This window comes from Eulemur rufifrons, chromosome 6 (assembly GCF_041146395.1).
Source record: "Eulemur rufifrons isolate Redbay chromosome 6, OSU_ERuf_1, whole genome shotgun sequence".
NCBI classification, from domain to species: domain Eukaryota; kingdom Metazoa; phylum Chordata; class Mammalia; order Primates; family Lemuridae; genus Eulemur; species Eulemur rufifrons.
Window position 1 is genome coordinate 49498107 of NC_090988.1, and position 22693 is coordinate 49520799.

The 22693-nt window shown below is 41.3% G+C and overlaps 1 protein-coding gene across 1 annotated transcript in view; it reads left to right on the forward strand.

The window, feature by feature from the left end:
• Positions 1-2526: 2526 nt before the first annotated feature.
• Positions 2527-22693, forward strand: part of GAB2 (GRB2 associated binding protein 2) — a 159041-nt gene continuing 138874 nt past the window's right edge. The window contains exon 1 of the mRNA XM_069469171.1: positions 2527-2624. Coding sequence (XP_069325272.1) covers positions 2550-2624 — 75 coding nt within the window. The 5' untranslated portion in view covers positions 2527-2549. The remainder of the gene's footprint in view (positions 2625-22693) is intronic.

Genomic DNA, 22693 nt, shown 5'->3' on the forward strand with positions numbered 1-22693 from the left:
TTTCCTGGGACTTTAATGAGAATATAGAATTAATGGTCCAAAGCGCTCTTGGAGCCAGTCATTAATTCCCTCAGGAAATACCAGTGGTCTTTAAACAAAATTGGCTAAATTAAAGGCTAGTGATGCATGTCCTCACAGGGCTGAGGGAGGGGCTGTCACTCCAACTGGTTCCAATAGATGGCGCCTATCTTCGTTTAAATAAATCATTCAAATAATTTGTTTTCCGTTTTTCCCCAGTGAAAACCAGGGAGCATAAAAAAAAAAAAAAAAAGGCCAGCAGGGATTGGAGAGGATTTAGTAAAGGCCCCGACGGGAACGTTTTGTCCCAAGGCTGTTTCCAGACCTGGCACGCCTCTCAGGCTCAGGAGACTGATCCCCTCCCGGGTCCAGAGCAGTCCCATTTCCTATGTGCAGCCTAGCAAGAGAAAGGTAGGGTGGGAGTAGGGCTGAAAAACAGAGAAGAGCCGCCATCTCTAACCTTCGTGGAAGGTTGGTGTGTTGCTACTTCTGAAAGCCGATACTCTGTGACCGTCCTATTGCAAGGCCCCTCCTGCTTGGCCACAAAACATCAAACTTTTCTGTTTCCACGTGGAATTTTAAATAACAACACAGAGTCTTTTGCTAAACAAAATAAGACTCTAAAGAGTTTCTGACAGAATGTGACCTAACCCCCAATTATTGTTGAACAGTCTCCCAGTCTGCGTCTTGAATCATATCAAAAGATACACAAAAGAAAACTACTCTTCTAGGGAAAGATGGGGCACATGTCTGCCTGATTTGCATCACAAACCTCAGCTGCAGCCAAACCGTGCAGATTTCTACGACTCTGCAATCCCTGAGACTTGGCATCATGACTCAGAGGTGAATGAAGTCAGAGGACTGCTTTATTTTGGTTGGGAGTCACCGCCTCCTGATTGATTTGGCATACTTTTAAGTATTTTGATATTTATGTCTCACAGGGATTTAAAGTACTTAAAGCCAGAAGTTAAAATGGCCATAATTTTGGTGGTGGCCCTTTGTATGTGACTTAAAGATCCCTAAATGAGACCGTTCAGGGGGCTCTGGTCCCAGCTGCAGCCTGACAGTCTGGCTTTACTTTCCAACCAGCAACACAATGGATACTGAAGAAAGTCAGTGACACGTTGGGTACAGGGGATTGATCTCTAAACCTCCCAGGATGCCTAGAAGAACTAAGCACTTGGTAGGGGAGTAGCTTTTACAAACCGATTGAAATGGGTGATCTTTCCCAACCCAGCCAAATCTGTTGGACCAAAGGATGTCCAACTGCTTGAAACAATTACCTTAACGGCACTGAGACAGGGAAATGAACAAAATAGCCTTAGTCTAAGATTGTATAGAGCAGTGCAAGATGCTGCTTCTCCAAGTCATGCTGGAGTTGTGTGCTTCCACATACTTTATCTGTTAAACATCCCCACAGTGAGAGGCTATCATTTTATTCCACTTTACATATCAGAGGTCTCATAGCCTATGTCACTGTGTTGGAACTCAGGGGGAATTGTGTCCCCCATTTCTTGTTTTTCTACATCACCTTGCCTTCCAATTCACTATGAAATACACTAATTTTTGCTTCCTCCACTCTGCAAATCATAGGACTTTTCTTCTGAATTCTGATTTCCCAGAGGCAGTGTGGGAGGCAGCCAGCTGGACTTTGTTTTCTGGCAATAAAAGGCCCCCACGTTGATCTGCACACGTTAAAACAATTCCCTCATTTTGAATAGCGGAGGAACAGGGCTCTCCCTCCCCCCACACACACCTGAATTAGAAACTTTGCTCTGTATTGTGCTAGCTCTGGGACCTTAGGTTATCTGTAAAATGGGAATAATACTGCCCACCCAGTTTGTAGATCTGTGAAGACAATCCTGTAAACAAGGAACGCAAAGGGGCACGTAGTAGGTCTGTTTCCTTCTTTCCTACTGCCGCCAAGAGGGTGCGAGAGTTCAAGAAACTTGCTGAGAAGCGGGTCACTTATTTCAGCCGGGACCTGATCCGCTGAAACCTGAAACTCTGGGAACGGATAGGAAGCGCGAGCAGTCCTCGGATCCCTTTCCTGCCCACCCTCGGAGAAAAATCGATCCGCGATCCCGGGCGCGCAGTCCCTTCCCTTCACACACACCCCCTACCACCACCAGGGGCGCGGCTGCCTGCCCCGCCCTCCCGCGCCTGCCGCTCGGGGCTTCGCGGGGAAAAGCGGGACCCCGGGGCGGGGCCGGCTGCCGCTCTCTGCGTGCTCACGGGCCGGGGCCTCTCGGGTTCAAAGCCCCGCGGCCGCGTTCGCGTCCGTGCGGGCGCTCCCGGGGGCGTGGCGAGCGCGCCGGCCTTCCTGCTGGGGCGCCCCCGCCGCGGCCGGACTGGGAGTGCGCGTGTGCGCGCGCGGGCGAGAGCGGGCGCGCGCAGGGCCGCCTCGTCCTCGCCCTGCCGCGGCCGCCCGGCCCCTCCCCTCCCCCGCGAGCTGCGCACCGCGGCCGGCTGACCCAGCGGCCCGCGCCCTTGTCCGCGCGACCGGCGGCGGGCTCCAGTCGGCCGGCAGCATGAGCGGCGGCGGCGACGTGGTGTGCACCGGCTGGCTGAGGAAATCGCCCCCCGAGAAGAAGTTGAGGCGCTACGTGAGTGCAAACGGCGGGCGGGCGCGGCCGCCGAGGGGCGGGCGGGGGACGCCCAGAGGCCTGCCCAGGGGCTGGGGGCTCTGGGAGGGGGCCCCGGTGGGGAGCGCGGGTCCCGGGGCCTCCGGGGGCGAGGCGCGGCCGGCACGCCCCGCTGCTCTGGGGTGTGTGGGGCACCTGCACACCTGTCACAGGTGCGCCGCCGAGGGGCGGGGCGGACGGGCAGCAGGTTGGGGCTGCGGCTGCTACTCCTCGAGGCGGGCGCGCCGGCGGCGCCTCCCCAGCTAGCCTGCCTATAAACTAAATATAGTATGGAAGTTTCTATTGATTGTTTTCGGAGACCGAGAGAGTTGATTCCCTGGGCTGGGGGCCCATAGTAACCCTGAGCGGCTTCAACCTGCAGCGTTGGGGGAGTGGGCGGGAAAGGGGGGCGTAGGCTGTAGGGCCGCGCCGCCCGGCCCCACAAAGGGCGAGGCGCCTCACACCCTCTTCCCTTCCCTTTCTCTGCCCGGCCCTCCCGGGTAGCCGCCTGCCTCCTTCCAGTCCACGGCCGCTGCATCACGGCCAGCGTCAGCGGCATGTGCAGCCCTTGTATTAAGTGACTCATTTGTTTGTCCCCCGTCTTTCCCTTTATTCCGTATGTCTCTCACACACGCCTCCCCCACCCCCCACGATGGTGACACTGCAGTTTGGTCCGCTGTAACTGGCTCGGGTTTTGTATCGTGCAGCTAGCTCCTTGGTGTTTTGGGGTCGGGAGAGATCAAGGTTTTCAGTTACCAGGTGTTGCTAACCGACAGTGTTTACTGAAATTGCTGGTGCAGCCTCTTCCCTCTGGGTGAGAAACTGGCAGTATGGGGGAAGGTGGTACAGTCTGGCGCTGAGCGATGGAGTTCTGGCTTTTTTTTTTTTTTTTTTTTTTTTTTTCCCTTCCCTCTTACCAGAGGATGCCCTGCCTGATGAGGTCAAAGTACAATATGGTGCCAGTTACCGAGATCTGGATGAAATGGCCCTGGGGTAGTCGCAGGAGTTTGGAAATGGAAGTAAAGATTGCAAAAAGATGTGTCGGCCTCCCATCTTCTCCCACTTCACTTCCTAAGAAATGCCCTTGTTAAACTGACTTGTGCCGGACTCCCTGGGAGCACTCCCACAGCCTGGAAAGGAGCGTTGCCCTCCAGCTGCAGTGCATCAAGGGAGCTGGGAATAGACCCTGCCCTCTGTCAGCTGCACCAGTGGCTGTCCATGGGGGGAGAGGCAGAAGCTTACCAGAATTTCCTGTCTTGGCTCCCCAGATCAGAATCAAGGGACTTCTGGCCTCTGGACTGAGGAAGTGACATTCTGTTTTTCAAAGGAAGTGTTGTTGTTGGGGAGTGCAAGTGTGTGTGTCAGTGAAATCAGGCTCTTACTTATATCATTGGCTGGGAAAAATCTAAGGATTTAGCACATGACTTTTGAAAGTGGACATAGATTCATAGTAGGGATGAGGCAGGGAATTGTTCATCTCAGTTTTAAAGGTCATTTTTAGGGGTGTCTATGTAACCAAAGTATAATTACTAAGAAAGAAACTTTTTCCTCTTCAGGGTTGTATCAGTGCATTGGGAAGGTTGAATTTTTTTTTAAAATTAGAGTTAAATACTCTGGTTTCTCTTCAGATCATATAAATCTTTCGCCTTTTAAAAATTAGAGTTACGGAAGAGTAATTTGCTATTAACATTTTCATAAGTATTTAAAAAAACACTTTTTCTCAAAGAACTTCCAAAAACTGTATATAAAAGTAGATACCATACCAGCTAATGGGATAGACTGTCCAGTAAAAAATGTGACCCTTAATTTTCAAATTAGAACACTACCCTAAACAACCTTGAAATTTTGTTTTTGAAACAATTTGCAAACAATTTCATACTGTATCAACATTTGACATATCACTACTTCAATTCTATCACACAGAGTCTCTTTAGGACCCATTTCTTGGGTATTTTTGTTCACAAACAACTTTAGTTCAAAATAACTAAGTTTGGAGGCTTTGGGGGTCAAGCACCTTTTTCACCCATTTGAATGACTGACAACTTAGAGCCACATGATGACCTCAGCCTCTCTTTCCTATCATCCATGCAGCTCCAGCCCACAGGGTGCCTGAACAGACTGGCAATAGCTTTTCTTAGGCTAGGATGTGATGTGTTCTACTGGTATCACTGGAAGCCTCTGTGAATGTGGAAGTTCAGTTCACCTGGTTGAAACTGAGCTGATCTATATAATCCTAAACTTCTGGGAAACAGCCTACCTTTACATCTTTTCTTTTTGAATATTGAGAATTTCCGCACCCTGTTGTAAGTTAGAACTCTTCAAGGTTGCTCAGTTTGTTAGAGGCCCAAGTTCATTACAGCCAAACTTGGAAAGAAGTATTTCCCAGCCTCATTGCTATACATTTACCCCCAAATAGCTGCTGCTTCTGGTATACATCATAGGCATGTGGTATTATAGACTGATAAATCTTATAAAAGAATGCAGCAAACATCTGAGATAAGGGGAAGAAATAGTTTATGAAATAGATTATAGCTATTTAAAACTACTTTTAGAAACCTCTCATTTAATTTTGGGTGAGGGGTAGGTATAGGAGGGAAAAGCAACTTGTAAGAGTCAATGGCAGTATCAGCAATTAGTTTTTAGGGATTTTTTTCATCGGCCTTTTCTAATTAATTATAAGAAGGTGTAAAAGATTTATTTGTTATTTGCTGTGTTTCCTGGAGAAATTACGAAAAAATGACTGTGGCAAATGCTGAGTATTGCCCCTAAGGCATCATGATATGGTCACAGTGGGAGGGAGTCAGGAAGGACAACCCTCCCATCATGCTTAAGTATGTATGTCATGTGTGCGCATGCATGCATATAAAGCTCAAACAGAATTTTCTTGGGGGGAAAAAAAACATTTTATGACATACACCACATTGTAGATTTCTATTAATTTCACTGGGTTAAAATATTTAGGGAAAAAGAAGATTGGCAGCAACACTGCCCCCTGGTGGCTAACTTTAAGAAACTTGGGTATTGATTATAATGAACAACAGCATTAAGGAAACAGTAATTGTTTATTTTCACTTTATTAAATAAATATAATGATTAAATATCTGTGTCCTGGGAAGTGGATTAGGTACGGAGAATAAAAATTAATCCAACCCTTCAGTTTTAGCACATGACCTTGCTTTCTCCTTCATGAAAGTTGAAATAATCAGGGAGTAGCTGTCTGCGTGTACTGTGACCACACTTCCAAATTTACCTGTATCTGCATGGTTCCTTTCCTTTTTCCCTCTTCTTAGAGTAGATGAAGTGCCCCTTCTATATACACTAATCCTGCTACTTGTACTTTGGGTCATACCTTCTCCTGCCTACTCAGAATTCTTACTCTTTCTGTCACAAATCTTCAACTTCTTCCCCTCTATCGATTTCCTTTCTACTATCATTTAAACATATTCCTTTTAACAAAATTCTCCCTCGGTATCACACCCTCTCCTACTCACTGTGCTTTCTCCTTTTCTTCAGGGCTAAACTTGATGGTCATTTATACTGCCTTCATTTCTCTCACCTTCTCCTCAGTCTGCTCTAATCGAAGCCTACTTTGTCATTTTACCAAAGCTATTCTCACAAAGGCACCAGTGACACCCAGGCCACTAAATTCAGAAGATGATTTTTTTTACTCATTTTAATTAATCTCTTCACTGCTTGGTTATAGTTGACCACTCACACCCTTTTGAAACACTTTTCTCTTGTCTTAGCTGACACCATAAATGCCTGTTTTTTCTCCTTTTTGCCACTCTAAATCTGCTTTGCTAAACTGACTTCCTTTACCCAGTCCTTAAAAGGTTGAAGCTCCTTTATAGTCACAGCAGCTGTGTGGTTTCTCCCCATCGGCGATCTTGTCCATTCTCCTGGCTTCAATTATCATTTGCATGCTGGTCATGATCAAGTTAAATTTCCATCCAAGAGTTGTGTTCTGAACTCTAGACTTGTATATCCGACTGTTAATTGGGCATCTTTATTTGAATGTTTCCTAATCAACACAAACTCACCACACCCAAAACTAAACAGTTCTTCATTCCTTTCTTCTCCACCCCACATCTGCTCAGTACATAATGCCACTAACCACCCACTTGCTCAAATGAGAAACGTGGGAATCATTTTTGACCCCATCATCCACTATCCCACATCCAGTCTTTCACTAAAATCTGCTAGTGCTATTATCTAAATATTTAATATCTTTGCTATATACTTCCTCAATCCCACTGCCATGACTCATAAGATTAATTATCATTTTATTGATTTAGATATTTGGAGGGGTCTCATTCTCTCACCCAGGCTAGGGTGCAGTGGCACGATCATTGTCCACTGTAGTCTTGAACTCTTGGGCTCAAGTGATCCTCCTGCCTTAGCCTCCCAAGTAGCTGAGACTACAGGCTCCAACCACCAAGGCCAGCTAATTATCATTTTAATAGCCATCTGCTGAGCACTTACTCTGTGCCAGGCACTATGCTTAGACCATTGATCTCCTAATCCTTTTAGCCCTATGAGAAAGGAAGTGACTTGCCCAAAGTCATTTAGCTTTGTCCCAAAGCCTGAGCTTTTTTTTTAATTAAACATTTTATTTTGAAGTAATTGTAGATGCACATCTAGGTATAAGAAATAGTAAGGGGAGATCTATGTACCCTTTATTCAGTTTTCCTTAATGATAGTATCTTACAAAACTGTAGTACAGTATCACAACCAGGGTATTAACAATGATACAGTCAAGATACAGAACATTTCTATCACTACAGAATCATTTATGTTGCCCTTTTATAGTCATACCCACCAGCATCTCACCCCCACCACGTCCTTAACCCATGACAGCCACTAATCTGTTTTCTACTTTTATAATTTTGTCATTTCTTAAGTGTTATATAAATGGATTCATGCTGTACTTTTTGGAATTTTTTTATTGAGCATAATAAACTGGAGATTCATCCAAGTTGTTGTATGTATCAATAGTTCATACTTTCTTATTACTAGTAGTAGTTCATGGCATGGATGTACCACAGTTTAACCACTCACCCATTAATTGTAATTTACATTTCCCTAATGATGTAATCTTTTATATGATTATTTGCCATCTGTATATCCTGTTTGGTCAAATGTTTCTTCAAGACTTTTGAGCATTTTCTATATAGGGTTTTTTTTTATTGCTGTTGAATTTTGAGAGTTCCTTATATGCTCAATATACTAGTCCCCTGTTGGATATGTGGTTTGCAAATGTTTTCCTCTAGTCTGTAGCTCGTCTTTCCACCTACCTAATAGCCTATTTAGTTCACTTATATTTTTGTTTACAGTGTACTTTCTTCCTTGCTGATGTTTTAAGGTTCCTCTTTTTCTCGTTTCCCTTCTGTTTAAAGAATTTCCTGTAGCCATTCTTTCAGGGTAGGTCTGCTGGTGAAAAGTTCTCTTTTTTCCCCCTTCACCTGAGAATGTCTCAATTTCCCCCTTTATTATGGAGGTAGTTTTCCACTGAATGTAGAATTCTGGGTTGACAGTTCTTTAAGCACCTGGAAAACATTGTTTCTTTTCCTTCTGGCCTCAAGTGTTTCTGATGAAAAATCCACTGTCATTCAAATTATTTTTCCCTAGGAGGTAAGGTGCCATTTTCCTCTAGATGCTTTCATGATTTTTTTCTCTTTGTTTTTAGACATTTGTGATGTATCTTGGTGTGGATTACTTTGGGTTTATCCTGTTTGAGGTTCACTAAAGTTATGGAACCTGTAGGTTTATCTGCCTTGCCACATTTGAGAAGTTTTCAGCTTTTATTTCTTCAAGTACTTTTTCAGTCCTGCCCTCTTTCCTCCTCTCCTTCCAGGAATCCAAGGACATAAATGTTAGGTTTTTTGTTATAGTCCCATAGGTTCCCTGGGTTCTAATCATTTCTTTTCCCATCTGTTTTTTTCTGTGTTGTTCATATTGAGTCATTGCTACTGTTATGTGTTCCGGTTCACTGACCCTTTTCCTCTGTCCTCTTTATTCTGCTGTTGAGCCCACTGCTGAACTTTTAATTTTGTTGTATTTTTCAGTTCTAAAATTTCCATTTGGTTTTTCTTTACATCTTCTGTTTCTTTGCTGAGACTTTTTGTTTCTTTGTGAGGCTTTCCGTATTTCCATTTGTTTCAAGCATCTTCGTAACTGCTCATTGAAGCATTTTTATGATGGCTGTATTAACATCGTTATCAGATAATTCTGACATCTGTTAGAATTGGCATCTGTTGATTATTTGAAATCTTCCTTATTCTTGGTATAATGAGTGTGGTTTTTCTGTTAAAACCTGGACATTTTTGTATTTTGATACCCTGGATCTTACTTAAACCTTATGCTGTATTCATATTACTCTGACACTGCTCCAGCAGGGGAAGGGAGTGCCCAGCCTTAATAGTTCCAGGTAGAGGTAGAAGTCCAGATTCTCCTCTCAACCTCTGTTGACACTCACAATAGGAAGGTACCCCTCATTACTCCCAGGAGGGGACAGGGGTTCCAGCTTCCCATGTGGTTCCACTTACTCTGCAGAAGTAGGATACCTTGTTAATAGTCATTGGGTATGAATGCATCAGCTTTCTACTTGGCTTTCTTTGACACCTCCCTAACAGGTGTCACCTGGCCTTATGACAGCCTATCAAGGGTGGAAGTCTAGATTCCCACTCAGCCTTTGCTGCTTTGAGTCAGCGTTGGACTACAGTTTTTTCTGTGGCGTTTGGCTAGAGTAGAGCAGTTATTGTTTAGGGGTTTCATGTCTTACTGGGCTGTCCCTTTCTTGATCCTTTGGCTAGAGAGAGAGGAGACTTTTGGGGGGAATTTTTTCTGCACATGTTGGTGTTTCTGCCTTGCTAACTTCTTTAGCTCCAAGTCTAAGATACATGAGGCACCTCAGGTGCCAGGGTCCCTAGCAAGTCTGCCTTCTTCCCTTCATCTTTTGGATTATTCTTAGGTTTTTTTGGTGGTGGTTGTTGTTGTTTTGGGTTTTTTTGTTTGTTTTGTTTTGTTTTTTTTTTGAGACAGAGTCTCACTCTGTTGCCCGGGCTAGAGTGCCGTGGTGTCAGCCTAGCTTATAGCAACCTCAAACTCCTGGGCTCAAGCAATCCTATTGCCTCAGCTTCCCAAGTAGCTGGGACTACAGGCATGCGCCACCATGCCTGGCTAATTTTTTCTATATATTTTAAGTTGTCCAGCTAATTTCTTTCTATTTTTTTAATAGAGACAGGATCTCGCTTTTGATCAGGCTGGTCTCGAACTCCTGAGCTCAAATGATCCGCCCGCCTCGGCCTCCCAGAGTGCTAGGATTATAGGCATGAGCCACCGTGCCCAGCCCCTGTGTTTGTTTTATATATAATATCTAAGGTTTTTAGTTGTAATTAGTGGTAGGAATAGGGAAAAGTATGTCTACTTCATTTACCCACTGTGTGTGGTATTGAGTATTGTGTATACAAAAGTACTCAGTACCAATAAACATTCAATGTAGTCATTTCAATTATTAGGTATTTTCTTCCCGTTTTACCAGAGAAGAAACTGAGCACGAGGTTAAATGGGAGACTTAAGCGCCACATTTATAGTAAGTAGCAGATCCAGGACTACAAACCAAGTCTTTTTGTTAAAATCCATATTCTTCCCACCACATGGCAATGATTTTCTGTGGTTTAGGATTCTGCCTTACTTTATTTTTAAAAATTTTTATGGATACATAATAGTTGTACATATTTAGGGGGTGCATGTGAAGTTTTGGTTTTTTTTGTTTGCTTGTTTTTTGAGACATGAGACAAGGTCTCACTCTGTCGCCCTGGCTAAAGTGTAGTGGCATCATCATAGCTCACAGCAACCTCAGACTCCTGGGCTCAAGCAATCCTCTTACCTCAGCCTCCTGAGTAGCTGGGACTATAGGCGTGTACCACCATGCCTAGCTCATTTTTTCTATTTTTAGTAGAGATGGGGTCTCTCTCTTGCTCAGGCTGGTCTCGAACTCCTGACCTCAAACGATCCTCCCACCGTGGCCTCCCAGAGTGCTAGGATTACAGATGTAAGCCACCGGACCTAGCCTGGCATGTGAAATTTTTGTACAGGCATATAATGTGTAATAATCAAATCAAGGTAATTGGGATATCTGTCACCTCAAACATTTATCATTTCTTTGTTTTAGGAACATTCCAATTCCACTCTTCTAGTTATTTTGAGGTATATAATAAACTGTTGTTAACTATAGTTGTCCTATTGTGCTACCAAACATTAGATCTTATTCCTTCCATCTAACTGTATTTTTGTACCATTAACCATCCCCTCTTTATTCCCCCTCCTCACTACCCTTTCCAGCCTCTAGTAGCCATCATTCTAGTCTCTACCTCCATGGAATCGATTTTTTTTTTTTTTTTTAGCTCCCACATATGAGTGAGAAAATGCAATGTTTGTCTTTTCTGTGCCTGGCTTATTTCACTTAACATAATGTCCTCCAGTTCCATCCATGTTGTTACAAATGACAAGATTTCATTCTTTGTATGGCTGAATAATGTTCTATTATGTATATGTACCACATTTTCTTCATTCGTTGATGGACACTTAGGTTGATTCTGTATCTTGGCTATTGTGTATAGTGCTGCAATAAACATGGGAATGCAGATACCTCTTTGATATACTGATTTCCTTTCTTCTGGATATATACCCAGCAGCAGGATTGCTGGATCCTATGGTAGTTCTATTTTTAGCTTTTTGAGAAACCTTCATACTGTTGTCCATAGTGGCTGCACTAATTTACATTCCCACCAACAGTATATGAGTGTTCCCCTTGCCTACAGCCTCGCCAGCATTCCTTATTGCCTGTATTTTTTCCCTGTATATTCTTAATATATTTTACAAAAGAAAATAAAAGAGAACTGTAGATAACCAGCATATATGACTCTCATGTATATAATTTTGAGCAAAAAGCTGCCATTTACAAAAGAATGTACATAGATTAGACTGTGGTTATATATGTACAGTTTAAAACATGCATAACAGTAACATATTGCTTGGAGTTACAAACATAACTGAAGAATGCAGAAATGCAAGGAGTAATGAATACTACATTCAGAATAGGGTTACCTCTGAGGTGAGGAATGGGTTAGAAATCAAGCAAGACAATACAGGGGAGTTTAACAGAGTGACGTCTTGGTATTGTGCGGTGCGTTAGGTGGTGGATACAAAGGTGGTTGATGTGTGTTCTTTTCGTATATCCTAAAAAATGAAGAATATGTATAAAGGAGTCTTATTCTTTCTCCTCTACGAAGGATTAGAAGAATCCTACAGAACTTGCTCACTTCTCCATTCTAAAGATAAATAACTCAAGGCCCAGAGAAGTGAAGTAATTGACCTAAGGGCACACAGTCAGATGGTGAAAGAGCTGAGATTAGAATCCAGATTTTCCAGGTCCTGGGCCAAAGGTTTTTACACTGCTTTTTTTAATTGCATTTGGTCCAGTTCCTTTTTCCTTATGATAGGAAGGAAACTGAATGTAGATGTGAGCAGGAGCAACAGAAGGGTTTAGATGCCTCTCAGGTGAATCATACAGGAGGTGCAGAGAAAGGACTTAGTGAAGCCAGGCAGATAGAACATTCTTTTTTTTAAAAAAAAAAAGTTTTATTTGGGGGGTGGAGGGAGGGGATGGGGGTATATAACTACATGATGAGTGCAATGCGCACTGTCTGGGGAATGGACATGCTTGAAGTTCTGACTCAGGGAGGGCGGGGGATGGGCGGGACATGGGCAGTATATGTGGCCTGAACTTTTGTACCCCCATGATGATAAGCTGAAATAAAAAAAAAAAGTTTTATGTTTTTAAATTGACAAATAATAATTGTACTTATTTGTGGGGTACATAGTGATATTTTGATATATATAATGTATAGTGATCAGATCAGGGTAATTAGCATGTCCATCATCTCAGACATCATTTCTTTGTGTTGGGGACATTCAATATCTTCCTTCTAGCTATTTGAAACTGTTTTTATTAGCTATAGTCATCCTACAGTGGTATAGAACACTAGAACTTACTCCTTCTATCTAGCTGTGATTTTGTATCCTTTAACAAATGTCTCCTGATGCCTCCCTTCTCCCTACCCTTCCCAGCCTCTAGTATCCTCTGTTCTACTTTTTACTTCTATGAGATCAACTGTTTTTTAAGCTTCCACGTATGAGTGAGAACATGTGGTGTTTAACTTTCTGGCTTATTTCACTTAACATAATGCCCTCCAGTTCCATCTATGTTGCCATGAATGACAGGATTTCATTCTTCTTTATGGCTGAATAGTATTCCATTGTGTATATATGCCACATTTTCCTTATCCATTCATCTGTTGTCAGACACCAGCGTTGATTCCATATCTTGGCTATTGTGAATAGTGCTGCAATAAACATGGGAGTGCAGATATCTCTTCGATATACTGATTTCCTTTCTTTTGGATGTGTATCCAGCAGCAAGATTGTTGGATCATATGGTAGTTCTATTTTTAGTTTTTTGAGGAACCTCCATACCATTCTCCATAGTGGCTGTCCTCGTTTATAATACATTCCCACTAACAGTGTATGAACATTCATTCCCCTTTCTCCGCATCCTTGCCAGCCTCCATTATTGTCTATCTTTTTGATAAAAGCCATCTTATCTGTGGTGAGATGATATCTCATTGTAGTTTTGATTTGCATTTTTCTGACGATTAGTGATATTGCATTTTTTCATACACTTGTTGGCCATTTGTGTGTCTTCTTTTAAGAAGTGTGTCTATTCAGATCTTTTGCCTATTTTTTAATTCAGGTTATTTGGGATCTTTTTGGCTATCAAGTTGTTTGAGTTCTTTATATATTCTGGTTATTAATCCTTTGTCAAACAGGTAATTTGCAGATATTTTCTCCCATTCTGTCAATTGTCTATTCCTTGTTAATTGTTTCCTTTGTTGTGCTGAAGCTTTTTAGCTTAATGTCATGCCATTTGTTCATTTTTGCTTTGGTTGCCTGTGCTTTTGAGGTTTTACTCAAGCAATCTTTGTCCAGGCCAATTCTTAGAGCAGTTCCTCAATGTTTTCTTCTAGTAGTGTCATAGTTTCAGGCCTTAGACTTAACTCTTTAATCCATTTGATTTGATTTTTTTTATATGGCAAGCAATAGGGTTCTAGTTTCATTCTTCTGCATATGGGTATCCGGTTTCCCGACACCATTTATTGAGGGAACTATCCTTCCCTCAATGTATATTCTTGGTGTCTTTGTTGAAAGTGGGTTTTGCCTTACTTTAGCATATCTACATCTAATCTTCTATTTACTATAGTCCATTTGCAAAAGGGCAACCATTTACAAATGCTTAAACGAGAGGTGCTGATTTGAACTTACGCAGTATTGTCATAATTGTTCTACAATTCTTTAAAACTCAAGCATTTATTAATTTTATTGTTTTTTTTAAGCTGTCAGGTAACCTAGCAGTTTATAAAATTAGAACTCAGTAGATAAGTGATTTATTATCCTTGATTGGTGTCTTAGTCCATTCAGGCTATTATAACATCCTTAACTGGGTGGTTTATAAATTAAAAACATTTACTTCTGACAGCTCTGGAAGCTGGGAGGTCGAAGCTCAAGGCACCGGCACATTCAGTGTCTGGTGAGGGCCCACTTCCTCATAGGTGAGGCCTTCTCGCCTGCCCTCACATGGTGGGAGAGGGGAACGAACTCTCTGGGGCTTCTAGTATAAGGACACACTAATCCCATTCGTGAGTACTCCTCCCTCATGACCTAGTCACCTCCCAGAGATCCCCACCTCCTAATACTATCAACTTAGGGGTTCGGATTCCAACATGTGAATTGGGGGTAAGGGACATAAACATTCGGTCTATTGGAATCCGATAATTCTTTAAATTTTCTAAAAAATAAATTTTAAGCCTGCTCATCATTAGAAAATTTGGATAATATTAATGTATACGTAAAAATTACCTGTGATCTTTTTGTTGTTGTTGGTGGTGGTGAAGGGTGATTTATTAGGGAAACTTACGAACAGAAATGTGGTCTTGGGCAGCCGCAAAACAGGTAGATCTCCACACCATGACCACACAGACCCAGGGCATATATCTTGGGGAAAAAGTACACGTGCTCTGTAAGGAACGTGTAGGTGGCTAAGAGACTACCACAGGCATCACAGCCTATGATGTATGAGGAAAGGCAAAACTTACAGTAAATAGGCATTTCTACATAGGAGTAATACATCAACTAGACATCTTGGAAGCATTTTTGGACTTGGGGTTAGTCAGGAGTCACGTGGAGAATTATCGTCTAAAATAGAGTCACTCTTGTCCCCACAACATATATATGTGCACATATTATTTATGTACATATTTGCATTAGTACGTGAGAATATATTCTATGTCCTCTCAATAGATGATGATTTTCTTAAAAACAGATTTTATGCATCTTGTTTATCTCTGTACCGCTAGCTCTTGCCTGCCAAATAGTAAATGATCAATAAGTATTTCTTTTTTTTTTTCTTTTTGCAATTTTTTTTTCATCTTATTATTATGGGGGATACAGAATTTCAGGTTACGTACATTGCGAATGTACCGCCTGTCCCCCCAAGTCAAAGCTCCAGGCGTGTCCATTCCCCAGACAGTGCGTGTTGTACCCATCATGTAGGTATATATCCCTCTCCTCCCCACCCCCCCTTCCCGAGTCAGCACCTTCCAGCGAGACCATTCCCCCAAACGGTGCGCAATGCACTCATTATGTAGGCATACACCCATCCCCTCCCCCTACCCCCCACCTCAGTCTGATATCCGATTGGTATCATTCCCAGATGTGTATTTAGATGATGATAAGGGAAACCAATTTTCTGGTGAGTACATGTGATGCTTGTTTTTCCATTCTTGGGATGCTTCACTTAATATAATGGGCTCCAACTCTCTCCAGGAGAACCATAGAGATGTCGTATCTTCATTATTTCTTATAGCTGAGTAATATTCCATGGTATACATATACCACAGCTTACTAATCCAATCATGTATTGATGGGCATTTGGGTTGTTTCCACATCTTTGCTATTGTGAATTGTGCTGCTATAAACATTCGGGTACATGTGTCTTTGTTATAGAATGACCTTTTTTCCTTTGGGTATATGCCCAATAATGGGATTGCTGGATCGAATGGCAGGTCTACTTGAATCTGTTTAAAATACCTCCATAATGCTTTCCACAGGGGTTGCACTAGTTTGCAGTCCCACCAGCAGTGTATGAGTGTTCCTGTCTCTCCACATCCACGCCAATATGTGTTGTTTTGGGATTTTTTGATAAAGGCCATTCTCACTGGGGTTAAGTGATATCTCATTGTGGTTTTGATTTGCATTTCCCTGATGATTAGGGATGTTGAGCATTTTTTCATATGTTTGTTAGCCATTCTTATATCTTCTTTTGAGAAATTTCTATTCATGTCATTTGCTCACTTTTTGATAAGGTTGTTTGATTTTTTTCTTGCTGACTTTCTTGAGTTCTAAATAGATTCTTGTTATCAGTCCTTTATCTGATGTGTAGTATGCAAAAATTTTTTCCCATTCTGTAGGTGGTCTGTTTATTCTCATGACTGTTTCTTTGGCTGTGCAGAAGCTTTTTAATTTAATCATGTCCCATTCATTTGTTGTTGTTGCTGTGATTGCCTTAGGGGTCAATACCCTTCAAAATAGCAACAAAGAAAATAAAATATCTAGGAATATACCTAACTAAAGAGGTAAAGGACCTCTATAAGGAAAACTATGAAACACTGAGAAAAGAAATAGCAGAACTTGCAAATAGATGGAAAACTATACCATGCTCGTGGATCAGAAGAATCAACATTGTTAAAATGTCTATACTACCCAAAGTGATTTACAGATTCAATGCAATCCCTATTGAACTACCAACATCATTCTTCACAGACATAGAGAAAATAATTATACACTTTGTATGGAATCAGAGAAGACCCCGTATAGCAAAAGCAATTTTAAGCAATAAAAACAAATTGGGAGGTATTAATTTGCCAGACTTCAAACTATACTACAAGGCTGTGGTTCTTAAAACAGCCTGGTACTGGCACAAGTGCAGGGACACAGACCAGTGGAACACAACAGAAAATCCAAATATAAAACCATCCTTATATAGACACCTAATTTTTGACAAAGCAGGAAAGAACATATTCTGGGGACATTCTTGTCCCCTATTCAATAAATGGTGCTGGGAGAATTGGTTAGCCACATGTAGAAGACTGAAACAGGACCCACAGCTTTCACCTCTCACAAAAATCAAATCACGGTGGATAACAGACTTAAACCTTAGGCGTGAAATGATTAGAATTCTAGAAGAAAATGTAGGAAAGACTCTTACAGACATTGGCCTAGGCAAAGAATTTATGAAGATACCTGTGATCTTAGTAACCTTGAATTTTTCTTTAAATTTGTCTTCTGAACAGAGAGTGTGAATTTAACACATATAATTTAGTTCAATAATTTACCAAACAATCATTATGTGTCAAGAGCCTAAGTTCTGGGACTACAAAGCATAAAAAGAAAAGGCTTCCTAGAGAGGTGACCCTGACTAGAAGTAAGCCAAGAAAAAAAGGCCTTTTCAAGCAGAGAGACCACCACGAGTGGAAGCAAGGAGGCAAGGACCTACTAAAAACAGATTGATGTTGCTAGACCATCAGCGGATGGTGGGAATGGTCGGCTCTGAAGCTGGAGAGGTAGGCAAATGAGAATACCTGGGCTGGGAGAGAGGAGGAGAGATGTTCAGAAACTAGTGTGAACTCAAGCTTTGTCTCTAGACCATCCTAAGCAGCCCGGGCATTATTCCAACAGATTATTTGAGTATTTAAATAAATGTTCTATCTGGTACCAACTCCTGTTACAGGTAACCAGATGGAAATTCCTTTTAGCAACTTTCTGTTGTGGTTATGATCACTGGATTGATTCTTTGATTGTGTTCACATTAAAGAGACTGCTCTAACCCAGGGCTAGCCTCCTGAGCTTCTTGTCACTTACATGGGATCAAAGCTCCTCATTGGAAGCAACCTAAGTAAATGGGTAAAGAAATGAATGAGTTTAAACAGATATATACAATGGAATATTGTTCAGCCTTAAAAAGGAAGAAAACTTTGATACCTGGACATGCTACAACATAGGTGAACCTTGATGGCATTATGCTAAGTAAAATAAGCCAGTTACAAAAGGACAAATACTATAAGATAACACTTATGTGAGGTACCTAGAGTAGTCAAATTCATAGAGACAGAAGGTAGAATGGTGGATGTAGGGAGCAATGGGGAGCTATTGTTTAATGGGGACAGAGTTTTAGTTTTGCAAGATAAAGGATTCTGGACACTGCTGGTCATGGTGGCACAACCATGTGAATATACTTAATGCCACTGAACTGTTCACTTATAAATGGTTAAATGGCAAATTTTATATTCTGTGTACTTCACCACAATTTTTAAAAATACTTCATTTGGTAAATGTTGGTAAATGGCCTTGCTAATATTTCCCAAGAAAAAAGACAGGATAGAATTTCCACAGCTCTGAATGATTGTGGAATATTTTGTCAGCAGTGTCTAAAGACCAGAGGCAGTGAAGTTGCCCAAAGCAGGAAAACATGCTGCTTCACTTCATGAAACAACTGTTATGTTGCTTTCTATCTCTAGCTAGCCGCTCTCTAGCTAGAAGGGAATTGTGGGGTATGGTAACCTCAACCTTATGAGAAATGCTGAGAAATATAGGTTCCTGAGAAGGCTGTTGCCTGTATCCAAATTAATTTTGACAGGTGTTTATAGAGAATGTCTTGTATCATTTCCCTTCCCAAGGTAATAAATCAGTAGTCGACATTGTCTTCAAGGAGTTCTCAGACTAGGGAGACCAGAAGTATACACGTGAAACAAAATGATGCCCTTATATGGATTTATATGATCCAGGCAGCAAGTTGTATGAAGGCAAGTTTTCTGGGTATGGAAGAAGATTGAGGGACATCCTGGAACAGAAGGTGGGAACGTGAGTTGCACCCAAAGGATTAGGGCATAGGAAGGAGTATGGCATTTAAAGTGGGAAAGAGGTAGTGCACTTGGGGTGTGGGGTCAGTAAAAATCCACCCAGAGTGGAAGAGTTTATAGTGAAAAGCAGAAAGGGGTTTGAAAAGGAAGTGGAAGGCTGAGGCAAGTAGTCCATAAAAGGCCTTAGGTGGTAAGGGGACATTTATTGATGAAGCATCACTCTTAGTTAGTCTATCCTTCTCAGATAGCCATTCCTTCAATGTGAAATGTCAGTGGTGTGTGGACAATGTTTATCTTCAGAAGACCTCTCTCCTAGTGTTTCAAGGGCCTTTGGGTCACTGAGCAAATGACTTCATTTGCCGGGCCTAGTTTGTTATCTACATAATTGGAATAATGCTTCTTACTTCACTGGGTTTGAGAATTTACTAGGATGACGTCAGAAAAAAAAAAATCTTAGCACAGTGTCTAGCCAGAGTAGGCATGGGGTATTGGGGGAAGTGGCAGTAGGGATTATGTTGATTTGTACTTATTAACCCTTTCATAAGAACTCTGAACGTGAGCATGGATGTCTTCACATCTCTTTTCAAATTTGGGCCATACCTTGAGTTTACAATGTCAGAATGTAAGTGAAATTCCCAGGCTGGATAGCACATCAAGTTCTAGGGAGTTAACTTTTCCTGAAAGAAACGTCTCAAGGGTCCCCCAATTTCATGGAAGGGAAATTAAACCACACAGGGATTTGTCCAAAGCTATGACTTCGGCCAGTCCTTGGGAAATATCTGTGTGCTAGGGGGTGTAAAGATCAATGTGTGAGATTTTGGAGCCTACCTTTGAGAAAGGTTTAAAATGCAAACTTCCCGGTGAGTAGTAACCCTTCAAAGCTCAGCTCAGATCTCTTTCCCTCCAGGTTCCTTCAAGGTGAGCCCTCTTTGGACTTGGTTCCATGGCACTTTTTTCTCTAGTTTGGCATATTCACATCACACTCTCAGTCTCTCTTTGCTAGATTATGAGCACTTTATGTGAGAGTGTAAGAATCTCACTTAGAGCTTTGGGCAGGCTTGGTGCTACTTGTCAGGCACCAGCTATAAGCCAAGTACTCTAAGTAATTATCATTTATTCTTTATAAACCGCCCCCCCCCCCCCGAGTTTTACGCTTGTTTCTTTTTATTTATTTACCAGTTGTCAAAATAGTGAGTGGGTTCATTAGTATCCTTCAAAGTGATCAGTTAGGGTACTTTTTAGTATCATGACCTCACTCACTTAAACATATTCAGTGTGTTTGACTCTGTTAGAGTTGTGGTCTGTACTGAAGTTCAGATTGACCTATCTTTAGCCAGTGGGAGCCTGTTCAAGTTGGTTTCTGGCTCCTTTTGACATGACTCTGCTGTCTTTGATAGTTTCTACCTAATATGACAGGATATTCCAAGTTCTTGTACATTTTCTGATCCAGACCTGGAATTATTCATTTCCTCAAAGAGTCCTGGTTTCTTCTAGTAAAAACAATACGTAGAAACCCGTTATGAGCACTAAAGGCCACTTAACTGCTATTGCTATTAGGTTGGTCACACACTTATTTTTCTCATAGTTATAATCAACATGAAGTATCATTTTGTATTCTGCTTTTGTTCATAAACCATCGTGAATATTTTCATTTACTTCTACATAGTATTTTTCATAATTTTTAATTATGAAAAATTTCAAACACAGAAATAAAGAAAATGGTGTAATGAATACTGATTTACACAGTTTTCAAATCTTATCAAGATCTCATCATAGTTGTTTCATCTATCCCTTTTACTGTTTCATTGCTGGAATATTTTAAAGCAAATCTTAGACATGTACGTAAGTCTCTTACAAATACCACATGAGTGAATTTATCATACCTTATATGCACATTCCCCTGGTTAGACATTTATGTTACTTCCGATTATTTACTGCCACATACCGTACAGGCTTTTGTGTCGTACAGGTGGCACATCTTATGAGAGTTTCATCCAAGCTGATGAGCTATCTCATTAGGTGTCATCAGCTGTTACCATAGTTCACTTGGAAGATTTTCCCGGGGAGATGATCAGCGTGTCTTTCCTTAGCCTGCCTTGGAAGAATGTGACAATTTGAGTTCTGGGAAAGTCCTGAGTTTTATATCTAGTGGAGAGGCTAATTTTCTTGTGAGGATTATTGAAATGAGTCTGTTATTTTGATCTTTTGATACAATTTCCTAGAGGAAAAAATTGGGTATAGAGTAGATAGATAGATACACACTTTTTATTTTTATTTTTTTTAGAAACAGGATCTTGCTTTATTGCCCAGGCTGGAGTGCAGTGGCTACTCATAGGCATGATCATAGTCACTACAGCCTCAAATCCTGGGCTCAAGCAATCCTCCCACTTTAGTCTCCTGAGTAGCTGGGGCTATAAGCATGAACCACCATACTTGGCTTCACTTTTTTAGATACCAACAGAGGCTACAGTGTGTTGAGGTTAAGGCTATTAGAAGTCCATCTGAAGACACTGTCATTAGCAAATATTAACAGTCTACAGTATACATAATATTTCCCTCACAGTTTATAGTCTTGTTGGGGAAGCAGCTTGAATTATAATGCCAGGCAGTATATACCCCACAAATAGCCAAGACAGTGCCATAGGAGCCCAGAAGAAATTGGTCTAGTGTGTTCAGTGTCGTAAGACCTAAGTGTGGATTTTACTTGCTGGGTAATCTGCCATTTCACCTTTCTGCACTGGTTCCCTCATATGTTCTTAGGACTCAGTTCACATGTCACCTTGTGGCAGCCTTTTCTGCCCCACTTTTCCCATCAGAATGAGTTATAGAACTCCTACAGCTCTTCTGTGTCACTGTTACGCCTTAGTACCACTCAGTAACCGTTGGTTTACACTCTGCTTCCCCACAGACTAGTAATTTCTAGAGTATACCATGTCCCTTGTTCATGTCCTTGTAGCCTTGATACCTAAAGCACAGTAAATTATTGTTGGCTAGTACTTTATATGCTTTTAAGTTTTGAACAAATACTACTTTAGAATTGGTTACATTTCCTTGGAGAAGAAAGAGCTTGAACTAGAATTGAAATCATTTTTTTTTTAACAACAAGTATTGGGAACTTTCATAGGATGGGTTATTAAAAATTGAATTTTTTTTGTAATACTTAAGTATCACTCATAATAAAGATATTGTAAACACAAATCACAAAAAACAAACACCCGTATTAATAAAGAGCACTTGTAATATTCCTGTCAAGGCATAAACATTAAAATTTTAGGATATTTCCTAGTCTCTCTCTTTTTTTTTTTTTTTTTTTTTTTGAGAGGCAGTGTCTCACTCTGTCACCCAGGCTGGAGTACAGTGATATGATCATAGCTCACTATAACCTCAAACTCTTGGGCTGAAGAGATCCTCCTGCCTCAGCCTCCCAAGTAACTAGGACTAGAGGTGTGACCTGCCATGCCTGACTATTTTCTAAATTTTTTTGTGGAGACAAATTCAAGAACAGGCCTAGGCTGGTCTTAAACTCCTGGCCTCAAGCAATCCTCCTACTTCAGCCTCCCAAAGTGCTGGGAGTACAGGTGTGAGCCACCATACCCAGCCCTAGTCTCTTTTTTCTATGTGTAGATATGCTTTGTATATTACAAAATGTGAGTGAGACTCTATCACCCTTGTATGCTTCAAGTTAATATATTGAAAATACTTCCCTGTGTCACAAAATAGTCTTTCATGATAAGGCTTTTAATGGCCACGTAAGCAGAATGACATAACACAGAGCTTCTCAAGCATATGTAATATAAGGACACGTGAAGCAAACATTTTTATAGGTTCTTGATGTTGAATTAAATTACTGTAATTATTTTACCAAAATGTGTATAAATAAAAACTATGAAGGGTAAACATGATTTATAGCTCTTCCACAATTGTAGACCAAAACAAATTTACAAATTAAATACAAAACTTCAGAACCAATATAATTCACATTAATAACAGTTGATATTTTGCTAACTAAATTGGTGC